Source organism: Camellia sinensis, chromosome 14, assembly GCF_055761805.1.
Source record: "Camellia sinensis isolate YWXY chromosome 14, ASM5576180v1, whole genome shotgun sequence".
NCBI classification, from domain to species: Eukaryota; Viridiplantae; Streptophyta; class Magnoliopsida; order Ericales; family Theaceae; genus Camellia; species Camellia sinensis.
Genome location: NC_138974.1, coordinates 47,789,502 through 47,804,922, shown reverse-complemented (window position 1 = coordinate 47,804,922; position 15,421 = coordinate 47,789,502). Strand labels below are relative to the sequence as shown.

At 36.1% G+C, this 15,421-nt stretch overlaps 2 protein-coding genes across 2 annotated transcripts; one reads left to right on the top strand and one right to left on the bottom strand.

The window, feature by feature from the left end:
• The first annotated feature begins 2,343 nt into the window (after window positions 1–2,343).
• Window positions 2,344–9,873, top strand: LOC114265779 (ethylene-responsive transcription factor-like protein At4g13040). The gene is made up of 7 exons (XM_028206615.2): window positions 2,344–2,764; window positions 4,246–4,305; window positions 4,535–4,665; window positions 6,820–6,904; window positions 7,073–7,253; window positions 9,324–9,445; window positions 9,533–9,873. The coding sequence occupies exons 2-7, from the start codon at window positions 4,263–4,265 to the stop codon at window positions 9,667–9,669; spliced, it is 699 nt and encodes a 232-aa protein (XP_028062416.1). The 5' UTR covers window positions 2,344–2,764; window positions 4,246–4,262; the 3' UTR covers window positions 9,670–9,873.
• A 1,047-nt stretch (window positions 9,874–10,920) lies between these two features.
• Window positions 10,921–15,085, bottom strand: FHA2 (SMAD/FHA domain-containing protein). The gene is made up of 3 exons (XM_028206607.2): window positions 14,285–15,085; window positions 12,623–12,780; window positions 10,921–11,485 (listed from the first exon to the last, which is right to left on the bottom strand). Exons 1-3 carry the CDS (start codon window positions 14,910–14,912, stop codon window positions 11,276–11,278), a joined length of 996 nt encoding a protein of 331 aa, XP_028062408.1. The 5' UTR covers window positions 14,913–15,085; the 3' UTR covers window positions 10,921–11,275.
• Window positions 15,086–15,421: the final 336 nt, after the last annotated feature.

Sequence of the window (15,421 nt, the reverse complement as noted above, 5' to 3'; positions counted from 1 at the left end):
CTTCCCATTCTATTAATGTTGGTGATGTAGGACATTTATGAACACAAGAAAGAGGTGTACAATAATGGAATTGAAAAAATAAAATAAAAAATAGAATATTGACCACGTTTGCTTTGTTTCAGAAATTTATTTCATTTTTTAAAATTAAAAATTAATTTTGTGGAATAAATAAAAAAATACTTATCATTTTTTATATAATTTTATCTTTTCGGAGGGCATAAATGATTTTTAAAATTAAAAAATTATGTTATGATGTTTATTTTTTATCAAATTAATTTATATTTTTCAAAAAAAAAAATCAGAAAATAGTTTCAAAAACTCAAACCATACATGACTTAGGGGTGTTCATGGATTAGGTTAGGTTGGCTGGATTTTGATAAGCCATTGGTATGAATTTAGGCAGATTATAAAAAATTCATCCATATTAGGCAGTGTTTGGGAACAATTTTTTTGGATTTTTTTTTTTGGATTTTTTTTTACTAAAAGACAAATTGGTTGCAAAATAAAAAAAAAAAATCTAAATAAAATATCACATCAAAGACCATAATCATTTCACTTTTTCTCTCACAAACATCACATCTAATTACAAAAAAATCTAATATCTTTCCAAACACAATTTTTTTTTTTTAATAATATCTTACAACTAAAAAAACCTATAAAAAAACTCACTTTCCAAACACCCACTTAATTTGCTAAATTAGCAAATATGAATTGATCGGGGTCGTATTGATTGATAGGTGCATATGAATTAGTTGAGAGATTGAACTTTACTTTCGAAACCCAAGGGCTTGTAGCATTGTGGTAAGGCCTTGGGGTTTAAGTCCCAAGGTCACAAGTTCAATTCTTCCCTTGGGCCAATCTCCTGGGCGAAGTACTGTTGGTTAGGAGGTTGGATCTCAAATTGTTTAGTCAGCACTTGGTATGGGTTCAATGCTCCCCCGCTGTGCGAGTCCTGATTTAAGCGGAGCTTGTCTTGGGAGGTCGGGGCAAATTCCCAGGTTATAGTCTCCTCGCTCGGAACGGCTAACAGGACACCTTGGTGATCTCTGTGAGGGGCGCTGCCTTGGACCTGCGGGAGGGTAGAGAGGATTTTCTTGAAAAAAAAAAAAAAAAACTTTACCTTCCAACTATTTTAATAGTAATTGTTTATTATTTTGGGACAAATATTTTTTATTTTTTATTTTTTATAATAAAAGTAAAGACTCAACTTTTATTTATAAATAACAAATATAATTTAAAAAAAAAATTGTTAACACACAAATCATAAAAGTATAATATAACACGTATCAATATAATGAATTGGAATGGAAAGACCATTTTGACTTTGCATTCTATTTCTCTTGTTTGATATACCTTATTTAAGTGGAAATAATTATTCCAATGGAATGGCTATTCTAACAAAATGTGAGAATCTTATTCCGTTCTCTAACTTAAGGAATGATCATTTCATTCTATCATAAAATTATCATAAAATATTATTATTATTATTATTATTATTATTATTATTATTATTATTATTATTTTATTTTTTTTTGTTGGCACTTAAAAAAATATTATTATTCAATTACTACTATCATTCTATTCTTCTATCACCCTTTCGCTATTGCCAGCACCACCAACACCCTATTGCCACCACAACTGCCACCAGTGCCACCATCATATTACTGATGTCGCCACTATTATCACCACCACTACCGCTGGCTGCCACAATTGCCGCCACCACCGCCACCATCGCAACTACAACACTACATTACTACCACCACTAGGCCACAACAATCTACTACCATCATCTTCCTATCATTGCTATCACCTCCACCGATGCTGCCACCATCGCTACCACTATTACGACTCACACCATCACTTTCACAATTACTAATATTATTATGATGTATATAAAATTTTAATTTATTTGTCACTAGCTTGTCAAAAAAATAAAAAATAATAAAAAATTATTCTATTTCACGAGTTTAATAGGTATAACTAAACATCAGAATGAGAATTATTATCATATTCTTATGTCATTCTATATTAGCAACCAAACAATAGAATGGAAATGGGCATTTCATTCCATTCAATCTTATATTTCATTTTTACTCTCATTTCATTTTATTCTATCATACCAAACATATTCTAAAAATATTGATGGATTAAATTGAATCAAATAATCTCCCATCCATCATCCATCTAAACCTAAGGGGAATGAAAAAAATATATCCGCATTCATCATGAAAACCATCATCTATTATGTGGCGAATTAATTGAGATCATTTAATTTTGAGGAGTGGAATGAATAATTATGCAGGCATACTTTTTATCATTAATAAAGGTATCTACTAAGTAAATATAATGCTAGAACAACTGAAGACCATACTGGCATTGGGAAAGATTCATAAGGGCATTACTGTCCTTGGAAAAAAACCTAGCTAAAAAAAAAAGTACAACAAAGAAGCAATACGTTCCCCTTCTCTTATTCAACCATCCTTTCTCTCTCCTCTTTTTTCTCTCTGTCTCTCTCTCTACACCAGTACCATCACCACCACCTTCATCAGCTTCCCCTCCAAACAGGACATAATGAGAGGACTAGTAACAAAACAAAAGGTGGTAGCAGATGCATGAGCAACAACAACAATCCCTCTTTCTCTCTCTCTCACCACCTTTCTCTCTCTCTAATCTACTCACAATCTGCCAGATTTCATTCAAACCCCTCTTGATTATCCTCGGTTTCTACGCTTCCTTAACCCACCTCCTCTTCTCTGCTTCCCAGGTAAGACCACAACGCTCTCTGCTTGTAATGGCTGGTTTTGCTACTGGGTTTTTGCCGCCGCCGCCTTGTTCTTTCTACTGGATTGCTTGTTTCTGTGCATTTTTCTTTGATGGGTTCCAAGTCACACAGTTGTTCTGTTCATATCTCGTGTTGTCGCATATGGGTTTCTCTTGATTTCTCTATAGTGTGTGTATTGGACTCTGTTTTCTTGTTGGGTTGTTCGTGTTCTTCATCTACCCCCCTCCGTAAAAGGTGGTAGGTTGGTGGGGGGTTGACTTGTTATCGGAGGAGAGAGAATTGGAATTCTTTGTGAGGGAGGGTTTTTGGGTGTTTGTGTTGAAATATTTAGAATTCTGATTCTGTCTCTGAAGATGAATATTTTGGGGTTTCTTGATGCAAATTATTACCTTGTTTTTTTTGGGTAGTTGAGGATTTTTGTCACCTTGTTACTTTAAAGGCACAACTGATTTAGTATTCTTCTCATGAAACTTGAATGAAAATTCACCAAAATGTATGTGATTGCACATCTTTGCATGTACTCCCAAGTTTTGTGCTGTGTTCTCTCTTTCTACCCATTTGGGACTAGTTCGTGTCATTTAAGCGGCAATGTCTTTGCAAATGTAAAGTATAAGCTGCACATAATTGACTATGTTTATCATCAATGTTTTCCGTTGTTGTTTGAATGTTGAAGAACTACTTGACTGCTTTGTGCTTGGAAACTGGCTGGCTGTTTTGTGCATTTTTAGATCATAGTAGTTGGTTACTTGGTAGGACTTAAAAAATGTATTAGTGGTGATGAGCATGGAAGTTCACCAAGCAGACTAAATGTTATGGTTCATGAAAATGCTAGCTTTGGCCTTTGATTTCTCATTATATAAATATGTGTGTGTGTATTTTTTTTGAAGTAAGAACACCAGTAGGAAGGGGGACAGAGGGGCGGGGATTGGAACTGCAGTGATGAAACTCGAACCCGGGTCTCATTGCCACAGCCACATACCACTTGGCTTCCCTTTGGTCTCATTGTTTCGTAGTTTAATAATGACTCAATATATTCACCTTTGGCACTGGCTTCCTGCATAGTGAGATTCTTCTTTACCAAATTTGGGCTAGGCTATTTATTATGCAATTGTAGAATGCTTCTTGTTTAGGCCTGGTTTGTGAGTCTTATTCATGTGTCAAACTCACAATGTTATCTTAGGTGGGAATTGGTCTGAAAGGTCTTTTTAGGCTTAATATTTTATATTAGTCATTTTTTCATCTTCTTTTATCAACGAACATGTGTATTTCTCATCTTGTTTGCTACCCCAATACTGTTTTCTGTAATTACCTGACAGCGTTAGTAAGTTGTAACATCTCTATTTCTGTTATTTTGAGTATAATATAGCAAGTGTTTTTAGTAGTCAGTCCCCGTCTGGGAGTTTCTGTTGTAATGTTGCAAAATTTTTAAGGGCTCTTCAACTGAAAATTTGTGCAATTCTCAGGAATATCAGGATTGGCCATGGTGAGCATACGGCGGCGCAAACTCTTGGGACTTTGCTCAGGTATGCCCAAGTTGAAAACTTGGTGTTGTTAGTGAATAGTGAAATGCTTCAATTTAACTGACCTTCTTGAAGTGTTTTGTGTATAATCTAGTGTATTCTAGTCTCTTTAATACTGGTTCCATGGATGATTATCAAAATAAATAATAAAGTTTATGAAAGAGAATGTAATGTTTAAATCTTATATTGTGCTCAAGCCAACAGAATTCATGATGTCCATTGGACTTTGTAGGGCGAAGTTCTTTCTTCTCTCCACTTCCTAGGTTTTCTGACAATGGAAATGCTTCTGGAAACCCTACCCAGAATGCAAAACCAGTCAGTGTTCATCCTATGCCTTCAGTTGATGGTGAGCAGCCAAAGGAGGTGAGCATTAGTTTGTTATTTCTGTTTACTCTGTTGCTTTGCTTGATTTTGTCCACTTCCATCTTTCAGACAATTATTCATATAAATATTTGGCATGAATCAGATCCAGTACCATTAATCATATAAATTTCTTCTTGGTCTTCCATAAAATTCTAGATTTTATCATGTGAAATATTGTGGAGTGTTGGGCATCTCATGAATATCAAATTGTCCTTTTTTTTTCTCATGACATAATAACTTGCAAATTGACAGTATAATATGAAAATGCTGGTCATGGAACTGTAATTATTGAAGAATATAATTATGTTATAAATTTTGAAAATTAGATGGCTTGTTGTTGACAGCAATTATAAATAAATGACCCCTTCAATTCAGGGGATCAAAAAAGAAAGAAAGAAGCATATGGACTCACTGAGATACTTTGTAGGACCAATTGGTCTTCTCTTCAATGTTATGTAATGCACAATGGATTAATTATATTTCCTTCAGCAGTTAAACTGATCATGAGTCCTAACTTTTATATGCTTAAAAGGTCTATCTGTGTTATGCCAGTGTGACACACATGCAGGAATTCTCTTACCATTGGGCAGGGTTTGATTCTTGCCTTTCCCCCTCCCATTGTCCTTCAAGTTTTCTGCTTGAAGCAGGTGTCCATATGGATATCATTAGGCCTTGTGGTCACATCTGTTATTGTAATGATTTGGATTGGAAGTGTCATTTACAAAAATGATTCATTGCTATCTGACCATTTCATTGTGGAGGTTTTGCTGCAAATGGAATGTAATTATTTATAGGAAAGAGGATAAATCATCCTTAATTTTTATTTTATTTTTGTGTGTGCGTGTGTGTGTTGGGGTGGGGGGGGGGGGGGGGGGGGTTTCTATTGCAATAAATTATAATGAACTGCGGAAAATCCCCTTGTGTGAATCTTTATCTTAGAACTTATATTAGTTCATTTTTTCTATTAAGTTGAAGACCAGTTTGGATGAAATTATCATAACAGAAAAGTGCCTCTTTTGTGGGTATTCATATGCTACTACCCTATTCTTATCTTTTTTTTCAACTTCTGGTTAAGAACTAAACCAGGGAACTGTATCTCTGTTATTACAGAGAATGACTGCTTTTTTTAGGAGCTTCATGAAGTTTTACCTTCGAACATTGAAATTCCTGATCAGCATATGTCATAAATTTACATTGTTAACAAATGAGTTCTTGATAAAACGTTTTTGTGGAAGTTGGCTCTAGAGCATCATTTCATACCCCTTTATTTCCTCCATACATAAAAAAAAGCTATATTTTTTTGATATTGTATCTCAATCACATAGGATTGGATATACAGTTGACCATATTTTGCTGCATTGTGAGTTTCTGCTTCATTTTGGAATCGGTTTTTGCCGACAGTTTTTGTATGTCTCAATAATTAATCTTCAAGCTGTTTTGGATGTGTGGGGCAGGTATCAATTCATGGGATGTTGGATGTGCTCTATGGGCATCATTCATCCATCAGAACTCATCAATGCCTGATTAGTTAATTTGAAATTAGTATTGACGTTGTAAAGGTATCAAGTTGAGCATAATATGTGCTATCTTCTATGAAGTTTGGTAGGGGAGAGATCCAGAGAAATCAATGACAGAGTTGAGATCGTAAGGATCAAATGATGGGTTACTTCCCCTTGCAATTTCAATTATGAGATTGATGGTGTCCTATTTATATGGTTGGGCATGGGATAGCAAAATCCTTGAGAGAATCGAATTTGTGAAGGGTGTTCTAAATAGAAACCACAAGTGGTGAAACTAGAGGGTTGTTTTTGGATCTAGCAAGTTGTGAATCATCCCTTTGATAAGGGCTTTTACCTTGAAGTCCTGACAGCAATCCACTGATCTAATCTGTTTGTACTGACTGGATAAGAGAGAGAGAGAGAGAGAGAGAGAGATGAATTCAAAATTCGTAAACCATTATATTGTGCTTTTCAATATTTTGATGTCATGTTGATAAGTGTATATACTCTGTTCATTTGAGATATAAAATTAGTAGCACAAATTGATTACTTTTTTTATTTATTTTATCTAAATAGATAGTTAGCAATTGTTTACATGTTTTATTCTGTACTTCAAGCTTATATTCATATTGTACATGCTGCTTTTGCTTCCCAGAAAACCATTTCAAAAGTAAGTCCTGGGTCGTCAAATGCATCTGGTTCTAGCTCATCCAAAGAGCAGCATAATCAACAATATCCAGGTTTTTCCTTTTATATTCACATTTTACCATATTTTGTTACTCTATTATATTTATTGAACTCAAAATTTATCTATTGCCAATCCACATATATATCCCCCTTCTGGGCGGACCTGGTTTCTTGTGTCGCCAATGCCTTTAAACTTTAAACTGATGCTTGCTTTTTTGCAGTGCCAGAGGTCAAACGCAGAAAGCGACATCGGAGAAAGCATTTTGAGAACCAAGAACCATGTCTGATGAGAGGTGTCTATTTTAAGAATATGAAATGGCAGGCAGCCATAAAAGTTGACAAGAAACAAATTCACTTGGGGACTGTTGGATCTCAAGAAGCTGCTGCTCGTTTGTATGACAGGTATTAAAATGGTTTCTGACCTTGCTAAGGTCAGTTTTATATTTCCTATAAAAGATTTGAAACATAATGAATACCTTAGGTCCTAGAAGTAAATTTAAGAATTAATTACACTTAACAAATCCTGGCCTCAGTATTTGCTATATATATGTCGTTCTCTCTTCTGTCGTCAGTATAATATATCTCGGAGACCAAAAACTAAAAAGAAAATAAAATAAAAGAAAGAGTCCGTATCCCATATCAAATGATAGGTCCATATGCTGTCCTTAAAGTTACCTACATTTTTCTTTTTTTGAAAGAAGAAAAAACCTTTGAAGTAAAATGAGGTGCCAGATGAAAAAACCAAAACAGCTGATTTGGACAGCAATGACTACAGACAAACTCTTCATCAGTTGAAACTTGACTGAGATGGGCTGCAAACATTGTCAATATGGAATGGTGACCTCTGTGTTCAGTGGTCTTGCTAGCATCTACCATATGGACAAAATTCAAATATAATTTTGCTTAAATGCCTAATAGGTCAGTTTATTAACTTGGACTTCCATCATTGACATTACAATGTTGGAGAGAAGATATTCTAACTGAGTACTTAATTATGTTTCTATGATGGTTGGCGGAAGTTTTGAATGGTGGCTAGATGACAACCGCAATTACTTTGTTTAAATTTTATTCTAAGAAAATTTTACCAGCTTAATGATTCTGTAAGATATATGGGAAACGAGAACCAGTTTGATTGATTTGCAAAATTGGGAGTGAGTTTGGTGTAAACCTATTTTATGAGCTGACTTACCAGGTCTGAAGCGGGCACATCTTGCTTGCCAGCAAGAATGTGTTGACCAAGTTACCAAGGTACTTTTGCACCTACCTATGTGGCAGGCTAGAATAATCGCTGGTTTGATATCTGCTTCATTTATTCTTAACAGTTAGGAGTCAAACCATGATCAACCAACTCACATGCCTTCTGAACTTAAGTGGAACCAAGGCTCTCGGTAGTGGATGGGATTTTTATTTATTTATTTATTTATTTTTGTATTTTGTGAAATAGAGGGCAGTGACAAAGTGAGACTGAATTTCAGAGGTTGGTCATCTTTAATGCTATTTATCAGAACTAGAACATTTAAGGTAATTGATATAATTAGGTTCAAATAGCATGTGTTTCTAGGCAGGAAACTCTCAGAAATGTGGAAAGGAATTATTATATAATTGTGTACTGAACCAGACACATAGTCATGTAAGGTAACATATTTGATTCCTTAGAGCCTTTTGTGGTTGCGAACTAGTATTTCATTGTAATTGTGTAATAACTTCTCAATAATTATGTCTTCTTGGATATCCGATATTATGAACAATTCATATTCTAATATTAGATGTCATGAAAGTATAGTTACATTCTCAAGGGAAAAAATTAAAAAGCCATGTGGAGGTCTTCTTGATGTGGTGATTTAGGGTAGAAGTAAGTAGCTAGTGCAGTGATAATAACAAAATTCTTTGATTCTTTCCGAAAATCTCCAGATTTGATCTTGATACTTCCATGAAACAAACTAATCCCATATTACCCCTGCTTATTCTATAATTATTGTGATTATTTCCAGATATCTTGAATAATATTATAAACAAATTTTCTTTTTCTTGAATTTCAAGGATTATCTAGAATAATTTTAAAATGAGAACTCATACTTAAGTTTTCAAACATATACTTCAATTTTTTATTGAAATAATATTGCCATAAATTCTAGTACCAAATATTCGTAATACTTTTCTGAATAACTTGCAGTTATGAGTTATTTTGTTGCTTAATAATTTCTGAATGCTGAATTAGTTAATATAGCTGTAGCCAACACCTGTACACTGCACCTGAAAAGGAGCCTTTGGACTTGAAAATGGGAGGGAAATAATCAAGAAAAAATAATATTAATTGAATGAAGACCACCGATAAAGAGATGTGTGTGCAAGAAAAAGCTGAAGGATCTAGTTCGTAGCTATCTTCACGAGGGACATGAACTTAAAGTGCTGTTGTATAGATGTGAAGTAGTATGTTTCAAAAAGCTCATATTTTTGTTTCTGTATTTTCAGGGCTGCTTTTATGTGCGGGAGGGAACCCAACTTTGAACTCTCGGAGGAGGAGAAGCAAGAACTTAGGAAATTCAAGTGGGATGAATTCTTAGCAATGACTCGTTCTGCAATTACTAATAAAAGTAAACTTACCTTACTCTCTTGTGATCATCCACTTTTGTTCCTCCTATCTTCCGGTCTTAAACAGTTGCTATGGATGAAATTTTCAGGACACCGGAGAAGAACCGGGGCAGGTGCGCGAAGAAAGTCTGAGCCTTCAACCCAGAATAGTGACTGGGAAGGTGAGCAAGGAGTCAATGGCTTCTCAGCTTCAGAAGACGTAGAGCCAGAAACATCGCTCTCTTGAAATTTTTTGGTTCAGGAACAAAGCTGAAAACCTATGTGTTTGCAATTCAGCCTATCTTTTTTTATTTTTTTCTTTTTCCTAAATTTGGGTATATACAAGCCCCTATTAGGGCAGGATCGTGATGGAACTTTATATATATGTTAGTAGCAGATTTATGTCTTTAATTCAATAAGAGTTCAAAATTACTTGGGTTGATATCATAAACATCTTGAAGCCAGTGCACTTAGTCTCTAGAGTGAGCACTTGAAATGATTTCTCAAACTAATCATAGCCGTCAATGTTCTGCAAAATGCATTATTATAAATTATAATCTGAACCATTTTTTTGTTAGTTCCATGGTTCTAAATTTGTAGTTACATGGTCACGTTGATTCTTGGACTCAGTGAAGTTTATGATTCCTGGACTTGGTGAAGTTTAATCCAAAACCTGAAACTCAACATGTGTATGCTTGGAAGATTGGAACAAAGTCATGTTGATTCTCTTGTGCTTTGTCTTAACCGCTCACTCTTCCGGGGTCAAGGTTGAAAGTCTATAATTTCGTGGTTGCTACTCGGTATTGTGTTACTTTTTGAAGTTTCTCAATTGAATTGGTCTGAGCTCATGTTCATTGGTGGGTTGAATCTGTGAGCTGCATGTAAGCTTGTTTGGTGTTAGTTTGTAGGCAAATGGTGGTAAAAGGTCATCTCAGTTATTGTTTCTCCTTTTCCCCAGTAATTTCATAACCTTTCATTGTTCCTTTTTTCCCAGTGTTTAACCTCTCTTTTAGTGACTAAAATGGTGGTCAAATTGGTGTCATCTGTTACTTGATCATCCTTTTTTGTTTTTGGGTACTACGGAAGCTGTTTCTCAATCATCTTTTAAGTAGGAACAACAATAAATTTTGCTACTCTGAAAACTCAAACCTGAAGTATATTAAAAAAGAACTCAAACACGAATAGTTTTGTTAGTTGGGGAACAATGACAGTTCACAGGAATAATGGTGGTTGGTTGAGATGGCTAAAATGGCTTTTTAAAAAGCAAAAAACAATAATGAAAGATGTAGACAAAGAGGAAAGGAATTAAAAAAAGAAAAAAGAAAAAGAAAAAGAGAAGGGGTCCATTGTGTGATTTGAGTTACTAAACATGTTCCATGACTTCAACCAATAATGCTACCAGTTTGCAACCAAAGTCTGCAGTTCACATTTCCAAGTGCAAATGTACCAATTAAACACAATGTTAGGTGGAACTTTTTTTTGTTCAACTTGGAAGAAGTAAAAACAAAGGGCACACTTCATAAGATATGGGCTAGATGAAAAATCCACAAGGCGTGGCCAATCAAAACAAAGTTGGCACTGATAAGAAAAACCTAAAAGGGTACAATATCTCAAGAAGAAAAAAAAGCAATTGTCATAGAGAAACTGAGAGAGTACAATACACTACCAAAACACCATATACAAAAGATGTTCCATCAACATAATTCATGTTCATGGAGTTATTTACAGCACCGAAGCAGAGCTTCAAGCTGACCACACTCCACAACAATTTATATTGGAGTTGAGCATATGCAATGTTGTCACTTTCTGATGGATCAAATGCTGGATGACTGGCATGGTGAGGTTTCAAGATCTTATGAAAGCAGTGAGACAAGAGAGACAAACTCCAGCGTTACCCGGCCCTTGGACCTCGTGTTGATGACAAAATGTTCAGGGTATTTCCTTAACAACATAAGCAAACCATACCATGGTTTTCCCTTGGATTCAGGACCAGGGTATTCCTCAGATGTGAGGTATCTCCTTACACGACTGTGATGCCAAACACTGCGGTAATGATCTAGCAACTGCAACAACAAAAATCACATTTGTTACTACAAGCTATGGCTCCAAGGCTCCAAAAATATGAGCTTTATTCAAATAAATGAACATATTAACAGCTAGAGGGATACTGGGGTAATCATCGTGAAGGTGGCTTTTGGTCCAATAATATGCAAATTTCCCAAATGTGATGGTAGACTAAAGATTGACAGTACATGAATAGAACCAACTCTAACTTCTAAACTAAAAGTGAAAAATACTGATATCAAGTCAGCCTGCATTTACATTGATCCTATGGATATCTAATCATGCATAGGGTTTAATAATGTATGTCATTTGAAGATGTTGCATTGTCCCGGGGGAGTGGACATACCATCTGCTGTGCTTGACCAGAAAAAGTTAAGAGTAAACTACCAATAGATCCTAACAGTTGAACTTAATTCCTATAAAGTCCTATTAAAAATAAATCCTAATAAAATCATTGCTAAAAATAATTTTTTGTGACGATTTTTTACATGTTGCTAAAAATTTGACAATTAGTGACTTTTTTTTGTCACGGTTTTCATAAATTGTCGCTAAAACTTACAATTAGTGACGTTTTTCTGGGACAAATTTTCAAACTGTCGCTGAAAGTTAAAAATTAATGACCTTTTTTGTGAAAATTTGTTTGAACTATCACTAAACCTTATAATTAATGATATTTTTTGTAACAATTTTCAAACTATCACTGAAAATTAACAATTAGTGACGTTTTTTAATAGTGTTTGATGAAAAACGCCATTAATTATTATAGGACTTATTAGACAATAAGTCTACCTATTAGGACACGTAAGTCCCCCTTGCTGTGTCCTATTTAAATGTATAACTAGTTAACATATTATTCTTACAACGTGCAATACGAGGCAAATAGGGCAGCTCTTCTGGCCTCATTTCTGATCATTTTGGACAATAAACAGAATAGCCATCAAGAAGTTTTTGTATCGTTTCAGCAGTCTATTTCAAGCTAATATGCACAATTGATGTGCTATAAATAAACTCTCAGTTGGCACCATGCATTCACAAAATCAACCTTACAGATGAGATCACAATCAGCAAACGTATACATATAGAACACAAGGGGAGCACCAGGGGAAGGGGAAAAAAAAAAGTTAAGTTAAACTTGCCTCTGCATGAAGTTTCTCCATTGGCATCCATTCTCCGGGGCCACAAAGATCAGAAAGCACAGTTGCCACAGATGATACCACATCCTTCTCTTCCAACTGAAGAAGCTGATGATTGTCAGATTCCCTGTCAACTCTGGACCTTGCATCAACCTTCTTATCTGCAGGTACAGTAGAAAATACCATTAATCGTACAGTACAACATCAGGAACAAATTCTTTCTTATCCTTATTTTGCTCTTCCTTTCATTCTCTCTCAAAAGTTCATATGACTCTGTGTGTGCGCGCGCATATTTGTGTGTAAAAGCACAAAAGGCTTCACAGAGCAAGTCCTCTGAAAGAGACAAATTCCATGGAGTGCCTCCATGAACAATTTCCGTTTTTTCTTTTCTTTACACGGAACCTACTATGTGGTTCATTTTGTTTCCAACAATTAGGAAAGCTGAATCCCACAACTAATAGCACCAAGACTGCATAACATGACATAATTGTACACACTTTAAAGTATTAATTCATTCCCCCCCAAAAGTTTGCTCCCAACTGACAAGAATATTGGTTAAGAGTGGCAAACATGACATACATTATTAGCTGACATAGAAATCAACCATCTCTTCAAGTATTTGTACCATGCAATGCAGAGGATGGCGTACAGGAGGAAAAAAAAAAAAAACTGAGGCATAGTGAAATGAAATCTTGGCAAGTCATTTCTAGTTGTATATGAAACTTTCTAGTCATGTGATACATTTCCTGATGCAAACCAGTTCCAGCCAACAGTAAAAAATGACAAAGTTGAAGCAAGAGACTGATGCCATAACAATAAGATTCCTTCTTTGAACTATTCGGTCAAAACAAAAATGAACCTTCACCATGATTGGTCGAGGTAGTGACCTGGTCCACAACTTGGCAAGCAACATAATCCCCATGCTCCAGCATGTATCCAGATACTACACCATGAGTCAAGATTTGAGAGATCCCCTGGTCCTGCTAGCCAATCGGGGCAGACATCATTCCTTGTGAGTCGTGTGTGAGTTGTGAGCAGACTCTAATGGGGGAATCTCATGGTGCATTTGGAAATATAGAGGTTATTGCCCTAAGTGTTCATGAGAGTATTTTTAAGGCATTTTTAGTCTTTTAGAAGATAAACTTGAGGGAGTCGCACCCAAGAAATTCAGGAGATGCGATTCCTATGAAAGTTTGGAACGTTATGGCAATGACAATGCTATCTCGAGGTTAACTTGAACTTTAGGAAGTTGGCTTTGGTCGAGGTGATCATGAGAAGGTTTTCCCTTCTCAATACTTTGAAGTTTGAACTACTCAGATGCTAGATATATTTGAGCCCAGTCCACAATGACAAAGCACAATTCTGAATTCACAAATCTAGCAATATCCAAACAACATAAAAACAAAAATCCCCATAGCAAATCTCAAGTGCCAGTGATTCTTAAATGCCCAAAGAGCAAAACTTGAACCCCCTAAGAAGCAACAAAGCAGAAACTACAAATCCAATTCATGGTATATATATATATACCAAGAACAACAAATTTGACACTAAGCATAACTACTCAAATAGTATAATCCTTTATTAATTGATATCAATCATGAATCATATGTAAATTATTGTTCTTAATGTCATCTTAAATCAAGAAAAATGTTAAATTTTACTCACCCAATTGTCCCGGAATCACCCCCTTTCCGCCCGAGCCGGCCGAGCCATATCCATACATCTCATGCCCATCCCCACCTCTTCTCATCTTCTTAGCAGCAACCAATCCATCATCTCCACCACGCCCCTCATCATCATCATACTCATCCTCAAAATACTCAACCCTACCCCTCCCGCCCTTCTTCCCCAACCCAAAGCTCCCCGGTGGCGGCAACAAATGGTGGTGGTGGTGAGCCGCCGCGACGGCGCCATGGTGGCGAGGCCCGATCGGGCCGCCAAGGATGCTACGAACGGGGAGGAGAAAGTAGAACTCCTTGTCGCCGATCTGGAGAAGGTCTTGGGAGTCGAGCTTGACGGGAGGGTTGCCGGGGAGGTGGAGGACGCCTTCGACGAAGCAACCGTTCTTGCCGAGGACTTCGAGGGCGAAGCGGCGGCGCTGGAAGTCGTAGAAGATGCGGGCGTGGTGGCGAGAGATGTTCATGCCGCCGCCGAGGGAGGAGAGGTCGACGTCGACGGTGGATTTCTTGCTGTTTCGACCTAATACGATTGAGTAGGTCTGCATGTAGTACTCGAAGTCTTCTCCCTGGAGCTTCGCGAAACCTGCCTCCACATCGCTGCTGCTGCTTCCCATTGCGTGTGAGGGTAGAGAAACAAAGGGATTCTAGATCGGAATTGGATGAGGGGAACGGGGAGAGAGAAGCATCAGAATTGGGTGTGTTTGGCTACGGGTTCTGTCTCATGGATTTTTTTCAAGGAGACCGTGTTCGTTTGACTCGGATTCGGATCCGACCGAGGGTTGGCCATATATTGGGCTGTATCAGATAATATGAGTTAAGTTTGAAGTGGTGTAATAGAGAGGTGATGTGACTTAAAAACAATAATGATTTTTTTAAAAGATACCAAACCTAACCTATATTATAAGGCCTCGTTTATTTTCAGAGATAGAATGGAGGGAATTCATAGTGGGCAGATTAATAGTGAGATGATTGTTAGTGAGAGTATTGAAAGTGAGGGGATTAATAGTGATTAATAGTGAAAGGATTAATAGTGAGGAATTATTAAATTATTTTTATATAAAATAATAAAATAAATAAAAAATATAAAAAATTAAACATTAATATTTTAAAAAAATTTCCAATA

Coding starts and splice junctions, on each gene's coding strand:
- LOC114265779 (XM_028206615.2), top strand. CDS start 4,263: ATGGTGAGCATACGGCGGCGCAAACTCTTGGGACTTTGCTCAG. Junction 7,254..9,323: donor GCTGCTCGTTTGTATGACAG/GTATTAAAATGG, acceptor CTGTATTTTCAG/GGCTGCTTTTATGTGCGGGA. Junction 9,446..9,532: donor TTCTGCAATTACTAATAAAA/GTAAACTTACCT, acceptor TGAAATTTTCAG/GACACCGGAGAAGAACCGGG.
- FHA2 (XM_028206607.2), bottom strand. CDS start 14,912: ATGGGAAGCAGCAGCAGCGATGTGGAGGCAGGTTTCGCGAAGCTCCAG. Junction 12,781..14,284: donor GGTGATTCCGGGACAATTGG/GTGAGTAAAATT, acceptor CTGTACCTGCAG/ATAAGAAGGTTGATGCAAGG. Junction 11,486..12,622: donor TGGAGAAACTTCATGCAGAG/GCAAGTTTAACT, acceptor TTGTTGTTGCAG/TTGCTAGATCATTACCGCAG.